Source organism: Ovis aries, chromosome Y (assembly GCF_016772045.2).
Source record: "Ovis aries strain OAR_USU_Benz2616 breed Rambouillet chromosome Y, ARS-UI_Ramb_v3.0, whole genome shotgun sequence".
In the NCBI taxonomy this organism is placed as follows: domain Eukaryota; kingdom Metazoa; phylum Chordata; class Mammalia; order Artiodactyla; family Bovidae; genus Ovis; species Ovis aries.
The window spans coordinates 2954246-2973041 of NC_082741.1; the positions used below are offsets into that span (position 1 = coordinate 2954246).

Genomic DNA, 18796 nt, shown 5'->3' on the forward strand with positions numbered 1-18796 from the left:
CAGAGGGATCCAGAGTTTCCCTAACTGACTCATAAGGCCAGCAGGGAGTGGGGGTGTGGTCAGGAGATGGGAGGTGCATGAATTGCTGAGTCAGGGAGACAGATGCTGCCATTTAATTCTTGAGCAAACATTACCAGGCAGTAAACACCTCATGACTGTTCCCAACTCATTAGATCCTTTGGAGACTGTGAGTCTGGAAAGGGGGAGCCATTTCTTCCATTAACAAGAATTTTTTAAAGTGCCTCATGTGCATTAGTTAATTGAAACAAAGGTTTTTGAATTCTAAAATGTATTTAAGGATTCGCTCATGGGATGGTGGGTCCACATTTCCTGACTGCAATTATTCTTCACAAGGAATGAGAACATAACTTGTAGGAGGGCAAATGTTTATACTGCACATGTGTACTGTACCAGATGAATGTAATAAATATGCCATTTCATAAGTATACAATAAATATAAATGTAACTCTTGCTTGCTTATTTACTTATAAATACATCAGTTCAGTTCAGTCCAGTCGTGTCCGACTCTGTAACCCCATGGAGTGCAGCATGCCAGGCTTTCCTGTCCATCACCAACTCCCAGAGGTTGCTCACACCCATGTCCATTGAGTCCGTGATGCCTTCCGACCATCTCATCCTCTGCCGTCCCCTTCTCCTCCTGCCCTCAATCTTTCCCAGCGTCAGGGTCTTTTCCAATGAGTCGGGTCTTCAAATCAGGTGGCCAAATGATTGCAGCTTCCGTTTCAGCATCAATCCTTCCAGTGAATACTCAGGTCTGATCTCCTTTAGGATGGACTGGTTGGATCTCCTTGCAGTCCAAGGAACTCTCAAGAGTCGTCTCCAACACCACAGTTCAAAAGCATCAATTCTTAGGCGCTCAGCTTTCTTTATGGTCCGATTCTCACATCCATATATGATGGCTGGAAAAACCATAGCCTTGACTAGATGGACCTTTGTTGGAAAAGTAATATGCGGTCTAGGTTTGTCATAGCTTTCCTTCCAAGGATTAATTTCCATAAAATGTGCAATATAGTTATCAATAATATAGCATTATAAATGGATACAGGGCTGTTTGTGCACTATCCATGTATAAGGTGATAGCAATGTATAACTGAGGATATATATTTACTGTTTAATCATGTCTGAGTTTCATGTAATAAAATACCAAAATACAAAAATGTTTACATGGTTTACATAAATTTATAAATAGATATTGGAAGTCCCTAGTGTCCTCATGGTAAAGAATCCATCTGCCAGTGCAAAGGACACATGTTTGATCCCTGCTCCAGGAAGATTCCATGTGCCACGGGGCAGGAAAGCTCTCGCACCACAACTAATGGGCCCATGTGATGCAACTCCTGAAGCCCGTGCTCAGGAGCCCGGCCTCCAAAACGACAGAAGCCGCTGCAGCGAAAAGTCTGTTTGCCACAACTAGAGAGTAACCCCCACACGCTGCACGTACAGGAAGCCTGCATGCTCAACAAAGACCCAACACAGCTAAACATAAATAAATGCATGAAATGCTTATATACTTCTCACTCATGTCTTACTTGGCTGACCATATCAATATAATAAATGTGGATGCAGATAATACTACATAAATAGATTACGGCTGATAGCACATCCTGGTATTGTAGAGAGATATGGAGCTATTTCCTCTGAGTCTTCTAAAGGAAGCAGAAAGATGCTGACCATCCATTTTTTTGTCAGTACAGGAGCAGGTAGGCTACCAGATAATGGAATCCTGGGATAACCAGGGTTCTAGTACACTCTAGGGGTAAGCCAGAAGCAGTGAGACGAGCAACAAGGGAAGTATAATGAATATCTCATCTCAATCTATAGTGGAACAGAATCTGAAAACACTGCTGCTGCTAAGTAGCTTCAGTCGTGTCCGACTCTGCGTGACCCTATAGACGGCAGCCCACCAGGCTCCCCCATCCCTGGGATCCTCCAGGCTAGAACGCCGGAGTGGGCTGCCATTTCCTTCTCCAATGCATGAAAGTGAAAAGTGAAAGCGAAATCGTTCAGTTGTGTCTGACTCTTCACGACCCCATGGACTGCAGCCCACCAGGCTCCTCCATCCATGGGATTTTCCAGGCAAGAATACTCAAGTGGGTTGCCATATTCTTCTCTGTGAAAAACACTAGATATAAATATATGTATAACTGAATCACTGCTGCACACCAGAAACTAACTCAACACCATAAATCAAGGATATTTCACTGTTCTAAAAAGAGGTAAGGAAGGCAGGAGGGAATCAAATCACAGAAAGCTCCGAGGGGGGTTCATGTTTGGGATCACATGTACACCCGTGGTGGATTCATGTCAATGTATGGCAAACCTATACAGTATTGTAAAGTAAAATAAAGTAAAAATAAAAATTAAAAAAAAAGAAAAAAGAAAAGAAAAGAACTGCAGGGCTCGGCTCCCAGAAGGGTGCGTCTACACCCACTTCCATTCCCAGGATCCCACCAGCCACGTGCTGACCTGTCCTCAGTAGGACACACAGTAACCTGAGGGTCAGCAGGCCAGGGTTGGGGCGCAGAAATGGAGCCCAGAAGCAGTGACTTCCTTCTGCTACTTTATATCTCAGATGAAACACCACTCCCCTACCGTGCCTTGTCAGAAGTGAATATTCTCGAGACACAAGTCCACCGTCGCCCGGAAGCTTAGCAACATGGCTCACACCATGCCCAAGGTGCCTTTCATTCAGAACCCATGTAAACGTGCCTCATCATGACACTTCCTGCTTCAACATTTTTAGCAATCTCCAGGGAGTAAAGAACTAAATCTTACCTGAGTCTTGACTTGAAATTCAACAATACTGATGCAGGGACTGTCTTGGCGGTCCAGCAGTTGAAGACTCCACCTTCCAAAACGCAGAATGTTGGGTTCCACGCATGGTCAGAGAACAAAGATCATGCATGTCCTGGAGCTGTTGACACAGTCGAAAAAACAAAAAAACAAAAAATACTAATGCCAATCTAACTTTCAGGCCAAACACCCACACTGCTGTTAAACACACACTGTTCATCTATCTGTATTTAATCCAAATAGTTTCTTCATCTTTTTTTCACTTTTTTTTATCTTGGTAATGTATTCATCTTTGTGTTCTTTATTTATCTACCATATTATATTTTATAATTTTCTACATTTTTTCATAAATAGACTACACATGCCTTGATATGAGTTATGGTACTAAATAATTCTTTAGTTTTTCTAATTAATTAATTTTGAAAGTGAAAGTGAAGTCGCTCAGTCGTGTCCAACTCTCTGCGACCCCACGGAGGGTAACTTACCAGGCTCCACGGTCCATGGGATTTTCCAGGCAAGAATACTGGAGTGGGCCGCCATTTCCTTCTCCAGGGGATCTTCCCAACCCAGGGACTGAACCTGGGTCTCCTGCATTGCAGACAGACGCTTTACCATCTGAGCCACTAGGGAAGCCCAAGTGTTGTTTATTTATTTTTAATTAATTTATTTGAATCAGAGGCTAATTACTTTACAATATTGTGGTGGTTTTTTACCATACATCGACATGAATCAGCCGTGGGTGTACATGGGTCCCCCCTGTCCTGAAACCCTCCTCCCACCTCTCTCCCACCCCATCTCTCTGAGTTGTCCCAGAACACCAGCTTTGGGTGCCCTGCTTCATGCACTGAATTTGCGCTAGTCATCTGTTTTATATATGGTGTAAAGAATTCTTTCCTTAAGAATTTCTCAGACTACATATTGCAAAGCATCTACATTATTTTGTACAGGGAAAACAAGAAGACTTTAGGTCTTTAACTGGGACAGAAGAATCTGTCCTCTCAGTCACTATCCACCACACGGCTGTGGGCACCTGATTAATTACTGGGGACAGCAGTCCTCAATGTCCTTCTCTGAATCTATGCCCTATCTGAACACCAATGTCATTCTCTCAACTTTCCCAATCTAAAAGGGGGAAATCCTTAGATACATGTTGAAACTTGGCAATAGGAACTGTTTCAAGGTCTGCTCCACATCGAGTACAAACTACTTTAGGAAATAACAACAAAAAAACGGATTTCATTTAGGGGTCTGTGTGGGTTCCTATACCCCAATGTATTTTGCTGGTTAGGTCTATGGGAACATGTGTACCTTGCCCTCTTTGTATCTCTAAGCTCTTGGTTATTAGCACTCGATGAAAATGAAATCAAGAAGTGAGTGAACATAGGAGGCAGAAAGTCACAGGACAAATGCAGCCAGAAATTGCAGCACTTGCTAAATGACAACGAAGCTATTCTGACTGAGTAGATTTTACTGGGTGGACAGACGCAAATTCATGTCTTAATGATACTACCTTCTTTGATTTTGCATACAAGGCTAACGAGAAGAGACATTACTCCAAGTTTTTGCAATATAAACAGACTTTGTACTGAATGAAAGCAACGTTCATACAGTTGCTATTAAAAACAGTCATGAGATACAATTTTTAAAAATGACCAGGAAAACAGGCCAGTAAAATAAGTGTGAAGAATTTTAAGTGAAATTTTTGCAGTTTAAATAATGACTTAGTCACAGGCAGGAAATAGCCATTGCAAAATTTGTATCTTCAGAAATTATTTTCAAGGATCTTCTCCAGCTAACAATATATAAAATCCTAGAAAAGAGGAATCTATGGCAAATTTAATCTCAGTCTTCAATTGAGTTTAATCAATGTGGATCAATGAACTCTTAAACTTTGCAGGGAGTTAAGGAGCAGGACTCAGTAGAAAGGACCCTGATTCTGGGAAAGGTTGAAAGCAAGAGAAGGGGATGACAGAGGAGGCTGTGGTAGGATGGAATCACCGACTCAATAGACCTGAGTTTGAGCAAGCTCCGGGAGTTGGTGATGGACAGGGAAGCCTGCAGTCCATGGGGTCGCAAAGTGTTGGACACGAATTAGCAACTGAACAAGAAGCAGGAAGGTATACTCAAGGGGTAAATACCATTGTGATTTTAATAAGAAACGAGTAAATACATATATTTACCTCCTCACACACTTACCTTGTCTGTGGGTTACATGGGTGAGATAAGAACACTTAAAAGCTATGCTCTAAGTGAGCGACAAGCATAGGCACAATACTCATTATAGACACCATGCTGTTCATTACACCTTTCAATAAATCACAGTTCTTCAGGTAATTATAATTAAACAACAATAAATCACAGGAGTTCTTCAAGTAATTATAACTAAACAAAAACACCTTGTAGCTCAGTTGGGAAAGAATTTGCCTGCAATGCAGGAGGCCCAGGTTCAAATCCTGGGTCAGGAAGATCCCATGGAGAAGGGAATGGAAACCCTACTCCAGTATTCTTGTCTGGGAAGTTCCAGGAACAGAGGAGCCTGGTGGGTTACAGTCTGTGGGGTCGCAATAGTCAGACAGCACCTAGTGGCTAAACAACAACAACAATAACTTATTTAAGTCAATAAAGCTTTATGTCTGAGACTGAGTATCTGATTATGTTGAGGGCTTTGCAAATCTCAAGCATTTATTCAATATTATTTGTTTTTGGTTCAAAATTTAGCTCAAACCAAAATTTGGTTCAAACATATTGTCTTGCTGGTTTAGATAGCTCTGGGGGAAAATCAGAAGAAAAGCATAATACTGTAATCTAGTATAAACGGATGAGCAATCCTATACTCACAAGTTTGTGAACCATGAACACTTTATGCTTTTGACACAAACGTGTTGAAGGTTAGAAATATGAGCTTCATTTTCTAATTGTCTTTAATTAAATACTGTCTCAAACACACATAAAGAATGGAGGCGGGGGACCAAACAAAATGAAACCTGCACCAGGAAAAGAGACAGGAATACACATCCAATCGAATTTTGCATTAAAATACAAAAGAAATTCAGTGGAAGATAAGAAATTTATGGAGTAAAGTTGCTGGAAAAGTGGGACATACATATGCCCAAAACAAATAATTCAATGCATTCACTGCTTCATGTTTTAGAAATAACAGAGTCATAGACCTATATGTAAGACCTAAAACAAGAGAGGTCTTCCCTTGTGGCTCAGCTGGTAAAGAATCCGGCTTCAATGCCAGAGACCTGGATTTAATCCCTGGGTTGGGAAGATCCCCTGGAGAAGGGAAAGGCTATCCACTCCAGTATTCTGGGCTGGAGAATTCCAAAGACTGTATAGTCCATGGGGTCACAAAGAGTCGGATACGATTGAGTGACTTTCACTTCCAAAGCAAAGAAGACTCAAGAGGTAAAACATGGGAGGAAGCTCTGTGATCAAAGACCAAGAGGTTACTGATTGGAAAATATACCAAGGCAGATTCATTCACAGGGGTACTGTGTTACTAACCAGGCCTAGATCAACACAAAAATGTTTACCAAATTGAGGAACACTCTTAGGAAAGTACAAAAGGAGCCTGGGGCTAAGGAAAAATACTTGCTTTTCTATCTCGAAAAGGACTTGTTCCCAGACTACATAAACAACCTCCAACCTTCATAATAAGGAAACAAATAATTCACTCCATAATGACCAGATAATTCAAAGAGACAGTTAGCAAAGAAAATAGACAAATGGGAAGTAGAGACCTGAAAAGTTGTCCCATGGCTTTATTCCCTTGGGAAATGAGAGTTACAACAGTAACTGGATACACTCACACACTTTAACGTCTGAGATGAAAACAACTGATCACACAGTCCTGGCAAGGATCTGAAGCAAAGGAAAGTCTCAATGACTGTTGGCAGTACTCTAAAATCAGAATATACTGAGATCTAGTATTTCCACCCCAAGTGTACACCTAGGAGATACTATGGCTCAGTTTCTTATAAAGACTTGTCTGTGAACTTTTATCCATAAACATGTGAATGGATAAAATGGGATATATCCATACTTCCTTGGTGGCTCAGGAGTAAAGAACCCCCCTGCCAGGTGGAGAAGGCAATGGCACCCCACTCCAGTACTCTTGCCTGGAAAATCCCATGGAAGTAGGAGCCTTGTGGGCTGCAGTCCATGGGGTCGCTAAGAGTCCGACACGACTAAGCGACTTCACTTTCACTTTTCATTTTCATGCATTGGAGGAGGAAACAGCAACCCACTCCAGTGTTCTTGCCTGGAGAATCCCAGAGACAGAGGAGCTTGGTGGGCTACCATCTGTGGGGTCGCACAGAGTCGGACACGATTGAAGTGACTTAGCAGCAGCAGCAGCAACAGCCAGTGCAGGAGACACTGGTTCCATTCTTGGATTGGGAAGATAAACTGGAGGAGAAAATAGTACCCACTCTAGTATTGTTCCCTGGGAAATCCCCACAGAGGAATCTGTCCATGGACAAAGTCTACAGTCCACGGGGCTTCAAAACAGTTGGACACACTTAGCAAGTGAGCCCACACACATCACTGTGCCCAAGCAAGATAATAATTTACCAACTGAGTTATCAGGGAAGCCAAAAGGTTGATCTTCCCAACCCAGGGATTGAACCCAGGACCTCCCGAATTGCAGGCAGATTCTTTACCACCTGAGCCACAAGGGAAGAACAGGAATACTGGAGCAGGTAGCATATCCTGTCTCCAGGGAATCTTCCCAACCCGGGAAGCAAACTGTGGTCTCTGCATTGCACGTGGATTCTTTACCAACTAAGCTATCAGGGATGTCCCAAGATAATGCAATGCAGGGGTCCATAGGAATGGAGTCTACAAAGAATATAGACAATTATTAAAATAAACATGCTAAGGGAAAGAAGCCAGAAACACACCCACAGATTCCATTTTTGGAAAATTCTAAAGGATGTCAATTGACTTATTGTGCCAGAAAATTGAAGAGGGGGTTGCCAGGACCAGGTGGGAGGTGACTGAGAAGGGTCAGAAGAAAGGATGAGTTAGGAGCCCAAGCAGAGTTCTGAACTTGACAGATAAACTCACCCTGCTGATTGAGGAAAGGTTTTCACAGCTCACTTCATCCAGAGCTTATCAGCGGTGCACCTCAAATATGTGAACTTTTGTTGAATCTCAACTAGATGAGTTTTAAAATCTCACCTTTCACTTCAGCTATAGAGTTCAGTTCAGTTCAGTCGCTCAGCCACATCTGACTCTTTACAATCTTGTGAACTACAGCACACTAGGCTTCTCTGTCCATCAGCAACTCCTGGAGTTTGCTTGGTTCAGTTACAGAGGTTCAGTTCAATTTCTATAATTTTATATCTCTAATCATTATCCTCCCCCCTTTTTTTTCTTTATTATTAACAAGATCATCACAGAGCTGGTGTCATCCTGAGAACAAACTGTCCCAGTATTATTTACAGAGTAGTTGCCCATGATTTGTTTAATCTGGGTTCCCTGACGCATGAACAGATCAGGAGGAAGGCTGAAAGAACACACATCTTAGTATCAGGAGCTAAAAATAAAGCAGAAATCTTACCCACTGTAGTGAGACTAGGTTATATCCACAAGGCAAAACAAAATTGTGGTGATGAACTTGGGAGAAATCCTTGAGTAGGGTAGGGAATCAGAATTTTCTCTTGTTGAAACTAATTCATTAAATTTACATATAACAATCTGAACTAAAAGAAGCCATAATGTATACACACACTCACACACACGCACACACACACGCACACACACACACACACAATAGAATACTACACAACCATAACGAAGTTGAAGTTCTTCCATCTGTAGCAACTTGGATGGACACTGAGGGTATAGGCTAAGTGAAAGAATTTAAACAGATAAAGACAAATACTGTATGGTATTGCTTATGCTGCTGCTGCTGCTGCTGCTGCTAAGTCACTTCAGCTGTGTCCAACTCTGTGTGACCCCATAGATGGCAGCCCACCAGGCTCCTCTGTCCCTGGGATTCTCCAGGAAAGAACACTGGAGTGGGTTGCCATTTCCTCCCCCAATGCATGAAAGTGAAAAGTGAAAGTGAAGTCGCTCAGTCGTGTCCAACTCTTTGCGACCCATGGACTGCAGCCCACCAGGCTCAACCATCCATGGGATTTTCCAGGCAAGAGTACTGGAGCGGGGTACAATTGCCTTCTCCTGATATTACTTATATGTTAAATCTAAAAAATAAATCCAGCAGGTCAATATAAAAAAGCAGCAAACCAACAGATACACACAATCAACTAATGGTTACTAGGGTGGAGAGCAAAGAGGTTGGGGTAACATAACAGGAGGGGAATAAGAGGTATTAGCTATTCAGTATAAAATCAACAGTGTACAAAACTATATTGTACAACACAGAGAATAAAGTCAATATTCTTATAATGATAAAAAATTATGTACATAAAAAATTATGAATCACTACATGATATGTTTATATCATATCATGTTTGTATCCTTAAAAATGGAAAAGACCCTCATGCTGGGAAAGATTGAAGGCAGGAGGAAAAGCGGATGACAAGAGAATGAGATGGTTGGATGGCATCACCAACTCGATGGACATGACTTTGAGTAAGCTTTGGGAGTTGGTGATGCACAGCAAAGGCTGGCATGCTGCAGTCCATGAGACTGCAAAGAATCGGACTCAGTTGAGTGACTGAATTAACTGTACATCAACTGATACTTCAATTTCAAATAAAACATAAAGACTCCTCTGAGAAATGCCCTCATAACCGGTTCCTGGGACAGACGCCGCATATGAGTGCCCTTACCCCAGACAGGGGCTTCCCTCACGCCTCAGTCAGTAGAGAATTCACCTGCAATACACGAGACTGCCTGCATGCAGGGGACCCGGGTACAATCTCTGGTCGGGAGGATCCCTTGGAGAGATAAATGGTAACTCAATCCAATCGCTTTGCATGGGAAATCCCATGGACAAGAGGAGTCTGGGGGGCCACAGTCCATGGGGACCAGAGTCGGGCACAATTGAGTGACTAAGCCACACCAGACAGTACCATCTTTATTTTTGAAAAATAAGCTTAAGCTGACTGCTTCAATGCTAAAGGAATAACACAGAATTTGGGGTTATGTGTCTAGGACTGTGTGTCCCATTTTGGAATCTGAGGATACAATGAAGGGTTAATGTAGCCACAATAGGGAAAGTGGAGATGTGCTGCTTGCAAACAAGATGTTCTGCCAAGGAGACGGACACAGCCTTGAGATTAATGCTCCCTTGCATACAAGGGGACATTCCCTTCTTGTGATAAGGGCTCTGGACAGACTCTGCAGTAGGCCGGAATTTCACTCCTTTTTGCTGTACGATAACATTTATGCACATGTGCTATACTGAAAAGGCTTGGTCATACTGTCTGGAACTCTGCCCAGGGGGGCTATATAAAAGTAAACTGCAAGGCTGCTTGCTTGCGCAGTTATTATATTTCCTCTGGCCAGAGTGTCTGTCTCTTGTGAGTGCGTCTTCTTTTATGTCATTGCACTCATAATCTCCAACATACAAAGTAATATAAATCTCACTGTGCTTGAAATACTTCCTATGTGCTGTGATTCCTCATCTAGTCTGAAAGCCAAATGTCCAAATTTACTTACGGCTTCTCTTAAAACTAATACATTTATAAAAACCATGGATTGTGGAAAAAGCTCAGCTGCCAACCAGGATATCAGAAGATAATATCTCTGCCACCAAGGTTTTCTCATTAACCGCTGTTTGATCATTACGTAATCTGCCAAGAGATGTATGCTATAAAAAGCGGAAACAATTCACAACCTCTCCAACAACTGAGAAACCCTCAGATTCTGTAGAGGAAGAATCACTAGAGTCACAAGATGAAGGCTGTGTTCCTGACTCTTCTCCTTGGTCTGGTTTGTGCTGCCCAGGAAGCTCCAGCTCAGCCAGAATCGTCAAAGGTACCCAAAATTCTGCTGATCTGAGAGAAGGTCTTGGTTCTGTGAGTGTGACAAGAGAGAGACAGTCTCGGTTACATGGATTACCGGCTTGTGTCTGTACGACACACATACACATATCTACATGATCGTAACTCAACCCTCTCTCTTCCTGCTCATTGTATCTGGTTTTCATCTTATTTGTCTGTACGTAAGAAAAAAAAAAAAAGCAAATATGCTATCATTTAGGGAGTCACAAACTGTCATGGTTTTTAATGGTGGTGTTTTAGCTATTTCAAGGAACTCTAAATTCTATTATTTCTGCTTGAATATGAATCATTATTGCATTTCACAATCATTATTGCCTTATTATTATTGCATTATTCGGCAAGGGGAGGTAGAACACTAGTCTGCTTAATAAGACTGACTTTACTTCTCTTCTGAGGGAAACACAGAAGCAAAGACTGTGCTGGGTATTGGTGAAAAACATGTACCCAGATTGACTGATGTTTGTGGAGACCTTCCTTGTTAGATTACAGCAAACTGGTACACCATTTACATGGCCGCGGATCACAAGGAGAAGATTGAGGAAGGAGGCCCCCTGCGGACATACTTCCGCCAATTTGAATGCATTGACAACTGTGAAAAAATGTCCATTACTTTTATTCTCACGTAAGCACAATCTGCCCCAACTGAACACAACTAGGTTGTTGAGTTCTATCACGGGATTTTGGTCTCCAATGGGCAGTGAACGGTGGGGGTGATGCAAGTGAAGATGAGTGTGTGAATTCTGCTCATGGAAGGGTGACCTCCGGCGCTGGGGAACGGATAGTGATGAAGGAATCTCTTGTCTGTTTTTTTTTTTTTTTTTTTCAGGAATTACAATAGTTGCACCTTAATCACAGTAGTGGCACAGAGAGCAGAAGAAAATGTGTACGATGTAGATTGTGAGTGGGCGAGCTTTGTCAATGTGTGCCTCTCTGCAAGTATGTGAGTCACTCAGTCGTGTCCTGCTCTTTGTGACCCCTTGGCCTGAAGGGTGCCAAGCTTCCCTGTCCTTCACCACGTCCCAGAGTTTGCTCAGACTCATGTCCATTGAGTGATGCCATCCGACCATCTCGTCCTCTGTCACCCCCTTCTCCTGAAGCCCTCAAACTCTCCCTCATCAGGGCCTTTTCCAAAGAGTCACCTCGTCCCTTCAGGTGGCCAAAGAGTTGGAGCTTCAACTTAAGAATCAGTCCTTCCAATGAATATTCAGGGTTGGTTTCCTAGAAGACTGACTACTTTGATATCCTTGCAATTGAGAAGTGGGTAGTCGTTTCCTTCTCCAGAGAATCCTGCCAACCCAAGAAGGGAAGCCAGGTCTCTTGCATTGCAGGCAGATTCTTTACTGTCTGAGCCACCAAGGAAGCCCAAAACGATGGGCCTTGGTGAGATCGATGGTTTTGGCTCCATCTAAGACAACTAGACGTCTGGACTGGGATACTATTTTCTCTATTCATTACAAAGGCCACCTTGGGAAAGACATTAAATTTTCCAGGCACCAGAAGACTAGGATAAGGCCCAATTTGGAAGGTGTCATTGATCACATCTGAGAAAAAACCCCAGAACTCGGATTCCCCTTGTTCTTCAGACATCGGGAAGTGTATACAGCTACCTAAGATTGCAACAATCCATTAAAAAATTTTTTCCTTTTATTTGACATGCATGTGTCTGTGCTCAGACGCTCAGTCTTGACTGACTTTTAACGACCCCATGGACTATAGGCTACAGGTTCCTTTGTCCATGGGATATTCCAGGCAAGAATACCAGAGGGGGTTGCAATTTCCTCCTCCAGGGATATTCCTGACCTGGGGATCAAAGGGACATCTCAGGCATCTCTAGCACTAGCAGGCAGATTGCTTACAGCTGAGCCCCCTTGGAAACCACTTATTTAAGCTTACAAGATAAAAATTGTTTTAACTAAAGAAATTTTTTAAATATTAAAAGTTTTTTTTTACTAGCCTGATTAAGAAGTAGAACCTGCTTAAATTAAATGCCACGGAAAAAGTATGAGAATAAAGTAACAGAAAAATTTCAAAATAATTTTTATGATATAGAAAAAAAAAGGGGACTTACCACAGATTTCTATCTGTGTGGTTTGCTATACTGGAAAGAATTCTCATATACCAATGCTGTAACAGTGAGTGACTAAATGTATACATATTTGATTTTCAAGGCGAAATGTGCAATGGAACATTCTACTTTGGTCTCCTGCATGTTTTTAAATTTCCAATGTCGACATGCAGTCACAGGAACTAAATGAGAATCATTTCAGAGAAAGTATCTCCAGCATTTGGCAATCGCCTCATTTCTAGCTCTTTTACCACCCCTAGGAAAAAAACTTTACTTTATCTATTAACTTTTACTTTAACATGATTTGCTTAAATTTCGAGAACACCTTTGTAATCAGGACTGTCCTTGTAAATTCGGTCACAAAATTCCTGAAAAGTTAATGGTCATCTTATGAGCTGGTATGAGATGGTTCAGCTCCACCACCTAATACAGTTGAAATAAGCAACTTCACTATCATTCATAGACTGTTCAGTCCAGAAGACCGGACGACTGTACTATGTTCAGAAGAGAGTCCTGTGGAGAAAGCTTTCCTATTTCACTAGCTGTTTTAACTGTTACTTACAACACACCCACCGTAAATGTCAATGAGACAAAGGTCACCATGAAAGGCATGTGAAGAATAAGAGATGCCCAAATGAAAAGGAAAGGAGTTAATTGTATTGAGGTTTGAATTTATGTTTTTTCTGTCACAGACATGGGTAAAAATTCTGTGCAACTGATCCCTGCATCAGAAAGCATGTTGGTATTCTATGCTGAAAACTTTGATGGCGAGAAGACCACAAAAGTGACTTATGCCCTCGGTATGTACTGTAAAACTCATTCTATACAAACTGGTCATGTTCATATTATCAGGATTTTTGTATTGAGGACAGAAGCATTACAGACAGTATATTTTATTAAGCACACTGGGGCAGACATGTACTCACACAGGAGAACTCAGACCTCAGTGACATGAGTTAGGGTTGTGCCCAAAGGTTGTTATATAGGAAACTGAGCAAATGTACCCAGTGGTGATTCTATCATGTGGCTTTTAAAATAATTAGATACACTTATCCTGTAGGTGCAATGAAATATTCCAGGATGGTCCATGGGATTCTTGTCAAATATCACATATTGGAGTGGCCAGATTCTGAAACCAAATTGAACCAAGGTTTAAATTTGAGTTTAGCAGATTCACAGTTTCAGATCATGAGTGCATTTGTCTCCACCACAAATGCTTTATTCTTTGTCACGATCGTTAAAATAAATCCTGAGACCTGAACTCAATGCTCTCCAAATAACCACTCGATCATATTGAATCCTTCAGAGGCAATGTGGTCAGGCATGGGAATCATGTGCCATGCGGCCAACCCCACAGGGTCACTGCCTGGCCCCTTTATCCTTTCTGATATTAAATCCATGTTGTGGCTGGGTAGGGGGAGTGTCTGGTCTCTGAGGATGACAAATTCTGAGGTTTTCCCCTCATGTGTGATGAGATTAGTGCTTGGTGAATGTTCAAATCACTTCTCCCCCTTCATTTGAATACTGTTGTTCAGGCACTAACGTCTGCCTGGCTCTTTGCGACTTCATGGACTGCAGCACGCCAGGCTCCTCTGTCTTCCACTCTTTCCCAGAGTTTGTGCAAACGTATGCTCATTGAGTCAGTGCTGCTCTCTAGCCACTCCTTTGACTGGAGACCATGAAAACCCCAGGGAAGGAATTCTAGGATGCAGACAAAGTGGACAGGAAGGGTTGGAGTTAGGAGAAATTCTGAGTTTCAATGCCACCATCACCTTCTCGGATGTTCCACTAGAGTCAGCGCTGACTCGGGGCTGCTTAAGCTCACAGGTGAACGGTCTGTAGTTCTCTCAGTAGTTGTGAGAACTGGAATGTGAGAAAATGGAAACTATGTGGACTCTACCCCCGCCACAGACCCATCTGAAGACCTGTGTGCACACACGGGCACCTCTGTAGAAAATTCCCTGCCTGAGCAGGGTTCAGGTGATGGGGGAGGGGAGTGGTCATGGTGAGACTTACTGGACACTACAGATACCAGCCAGTGAACACTCTATAACCAATGAAGGATTCTAACACACACCTATCTGCCCTGTTTGCTATGAAATCTAGGCAAAGGAGACAGTTTGAGTCAAGAAGATATTCAGAAGTATGAGGAAATAAACAATGAAAGGGGTATTCCAAATGAGAATACAGAAGATGGCTCCAACACAGGTAAAGGCCCTGAGGACAGCAGGTATCAGAAATGAAAACACATCATGAAGATCAGTTCAGCTCAGTTCAGTCGCTCAGTTGTGTCTGACTCTTTGCGACCCCATGAATTGCAGCACGCCAGGCCTCCCTGTCCATCACCAACTCCCAGAGTTCACTCAGACCCACGTCCATCGAGTTAGTGATGCCATCCAGCCATCTCATCCTCTGTCGTCCCCTTCTCCTCCTGCCCCCAATCCCTCCCAGCATCAGAGTCTTTTCCAATGAGTCAACTCTTCGCATGAGGTGGCCAAAGGACTGGAGTTTCAGCTTCAGCATCAGTCCTTCCAATAAATACCCAGGACTGAGCTCCTTTAGGATGGACTGGTTGGATCTCCTTGCAGTCCAAGGGACTCTCAAGAGTCTTCTCCAACACCACAGTTCAAAAGCATCAATTCTTCAGCGCTCAGCCTTCCTCACAGTCCAACTCTCACATCCATACATGACTACTGGAAAAACCATAGCCTTACCAATAGTCAATTTTTCCCTTATTCATTCTCTTTCACAGACAACTGTCCTAAATAAGAACTGAGAACACCTGTTGGGTGAGTAGCACATGATACCTAACAACACTGATTCTTCTTTAGCATGTTAAGGCTTCCCCCCCGCCACCCCTGCTCGGGGGCATACTGCTTTAAGAATGGGATATATACACAATTGGCTATAACTCAACCCTGACAAAGACTGAAATAATGCCATCTGCAGGGACATGGATGGGCCCAGAGATAATCAAACAGTCACAAATAGAAAAGCACATATCATATGATATCCCTTACATGGGGAATGTAAAATACAACACAAATAAACTATTTGCAACATAGAAACAAACTCAAGGCCCAGAAAACAAAATATGGTTACCAAAGTGATAACTGGGGGAAGCGATGATTTGGGAGTTTGGGTTTAAGAGGCACATACTACTAAACACAAAATAAACAACTAGAATCTGCTGTGGAGCACAGATATCTGTACTCAATGACTTGTAATAACCTATAAAGAGAATAATGTAAAAAGGTATATATTTACATACATATGTGTATAACTGAGGGCTTCCCTGGTAGCTCAGTATAAAGAAATCTGCCTGCTGATGCAGGAGACACGGGTCATGGAATAGTTAATGAGCAACCACTCCAATATTCTTGCCTGCTGCTGCTACTTTTGCTAAGTTGCTTCAGTCGTGTCCTACTCTGTGTGACCCCAGAGACGGCAGCCCACCAGGCTCCTCCGTCCCTGGGATTCTCCAGGCAAGAACACTGGAGTGGGTTGCCATTTCCTTCTCCAATGCATGAAAGTGAAAAGTGAAAGTGAAGTCGCTCAGTCGAGTCCGACTCAGCGACCCCATGGACTGCAGCCTACCAGGCTCCTCTGTCCATGGGATTTTCCAGGCAAGAGTACTGGAGTGGGGTGCCATCGCCTTCTCCGATAGCCTAGAAGATGCCAAAGACAGAGGAGTCTGGCAACGTACCATAGGGACAAAAAAGTGGGATATGACTTGGCAACTAAATAAAAACAGCAAATGTATGCATAAAGCACTTTGCCGTGCGCCGGAAACTAACACGACTTGGCACATCAACTAAATTTCAATAAAACTTTATTTAAAAAAAAAAACGATCACAAAACTGTCCACCTTGCTAAGTGGCAAAGGCTAGGGCTCATACATGGGTTTGGACTTAAGCATCTAAATGCACACATTGGTCTAGACCCCACAGTGACATGTTTTGCAGACAAAGAAGATTGTGTGAAGCCCTGAGCTGTGAAACATGGTGAACTCTGGGGAACCACAGTGTGAATGAATGATCTTGCAGCCACATCTTGATGACTGTGAGGAAGATTTATAGATGTTAAGCAGCATAGGTGACCCAGGACATACTCCCCTACATCTCAGACATGTGCATATGTAACTTAATAACTCTCATCCTAAGACCTGATACTGGGTTGCTCACAGCTAATTTTAGCTCAGTTCTGTCGCTCAGTCATGTCTGACTCTTTGGTACCCCATGGACTGCAGCACACCAGGCGTCCTTGTCCAAAACCAATTCCCTGAGCCTGCTTGAACTCATGGCCATCAGGTCGGTGATACCATTCAACCATCTCATCCTCTGTCATCCCCTTCTCCTCCCACCTTCAATCTTTCCCACAATCAGGGTCTTTTCAAATGAGTCAGTTCTTCGCATCAGGTGGCCAAAGTATTGGAGTTTCAGCTTCAGCATCAGTCCTTCCAATTCAGGACCTATTTCCTTTAGGATGGCCTGGTTGGATGTCCTTGCAGTCCAAGGAACTCTCAAGAGTCTTCTTCAACACCACAGTGCAAAATCATCAGTTCTTTGGTGCTCAACTTTCTTTACAGTCTAATCCTCACATCCATACATGACTACTGAAAAACAAACAAACAAAATAAAACAAAAAAAACCCCATAGCTTTACCAGATGGACACAAAGTAGCAATTCTATGCAAACCCCATGGGCAGTCACACAGAGGGACTTCTGTGCAATGGGTCTTGTAAGGGAATTTCTCACTACTTCCAGCAGTAACTGTTCTATCTCTCATTCTCCAACATCATGTTAATCGTAATCATCTCAACAACGTCTTCAATTTTTTCATGGTTAAAGAAGAAAATGACGTAAGGCTATGAGAAGCATCACATCACTAATGTGTCCCATTCATCCATATGAAGATCACAGACCTTTTCCTTGAAATCATCCATTCTTCTCTCCCAGGAAATCATGATGCTGGACCCATGGCTTTCCTGCTGAAAATCTCCTCTGCCCTTGCTGATGTTACTGAATTTCTAAACTGTTCAATAAAATGATTAATACACATATGTGTCCATAAAGATGCCATATTTACAAATACAAAAAAAATGTGTAAATCCAACTATCTAGAAAATTGAGTACAGCATGTGGAAGGAGGTAACTCTGTTTAGGACACATGGTGTGAACACTGCAAGTGTTTTGCTGAGAAGAGAGAATAAACCACAGATACTGATTTTCTCTGAGCTTCCCTTATGGCTCAACTTGTACAGAATCCACCTGCAATGCAGGAAACCTGGGTTAGATCCCTGGGCTGGGAAGAACACCAGAGAAGGCCATGTATTCTCCAATATTCTGGCCTGGAGAATTCTATGGACTGTATAGTCCATGGGGTCACAAAGGTCCACCATGACTGAGTGACTTTCCCTTTCAACAGTTTTATACAGTCATACGAGGTTTCCACCTGAGGTCATGTGAGTGATGAGGATGGTTAGTTAGTGAACTTCAAATAGAACCTGTGCTTTCTGAACTGGCATGGGAAAACAACTCAATTCTGTTTTTAAGCAGTGCTCACCTGCTGTGGGGTTGCCGGTAGTGGTAAGGATTTGGCAGAATGCAGGGTTACATGAGTTTCCCAGGTGGTTCACTGGTTTAGAATATGCTGACTGATTCAGGTCACACAAGACACATGGGACCCTTCCCTGGGTTGGGCAGATCCCCTGGCGAAGGGAATGGAAACCCACTCCAGCATTCTTGCCTGGAGACTCCCATGGACAGGGGAACCTGTCAGGCTATGGGGTCCATGGGGTCTCAAAGAGCCAGATGCAACTTATTGATTGGACACATACACACATACACACACACATACACACACACACACACACACAACAAAAGTGAACAGTAACTACTCAAGAAAGAGTACCGAGGTTAGATACAAGATACTA

General features: G+C 42.7%; 1 protein-coding gene across 1 annotated transcript; it reads left to right on the plus strand.

Annotated features, from left to right (window-relative positions):
* The first annotated feature begins 10616 nt into the window (after positions 1–10616).
* LOC121818205 (allergen Bos d 2-like) lies at positions 10617–17921 on the plus strand. Its single transcript, XM_060408495.1, has 7 exons — positions 10617–10770; positions 11279–11418; positions 11623–11693; positions 13554–13661; positions 14968–15069; positions 15614–15650; positions 17712–17921. Exons 1-6 carry the CDS (start codon positions 10690–10692, stop codon positions 15628–15630), a joined length of 519 nt encoding a protein of 172 aa, XP_060264478.1. The 5' UTR covers positions 10617–10689; the 3' UTR covers positions 15631–15650; positions 17712–17921.
* The last annotated feature ends 875 nt before the right edge of the window (positions 17922–18796 follow it).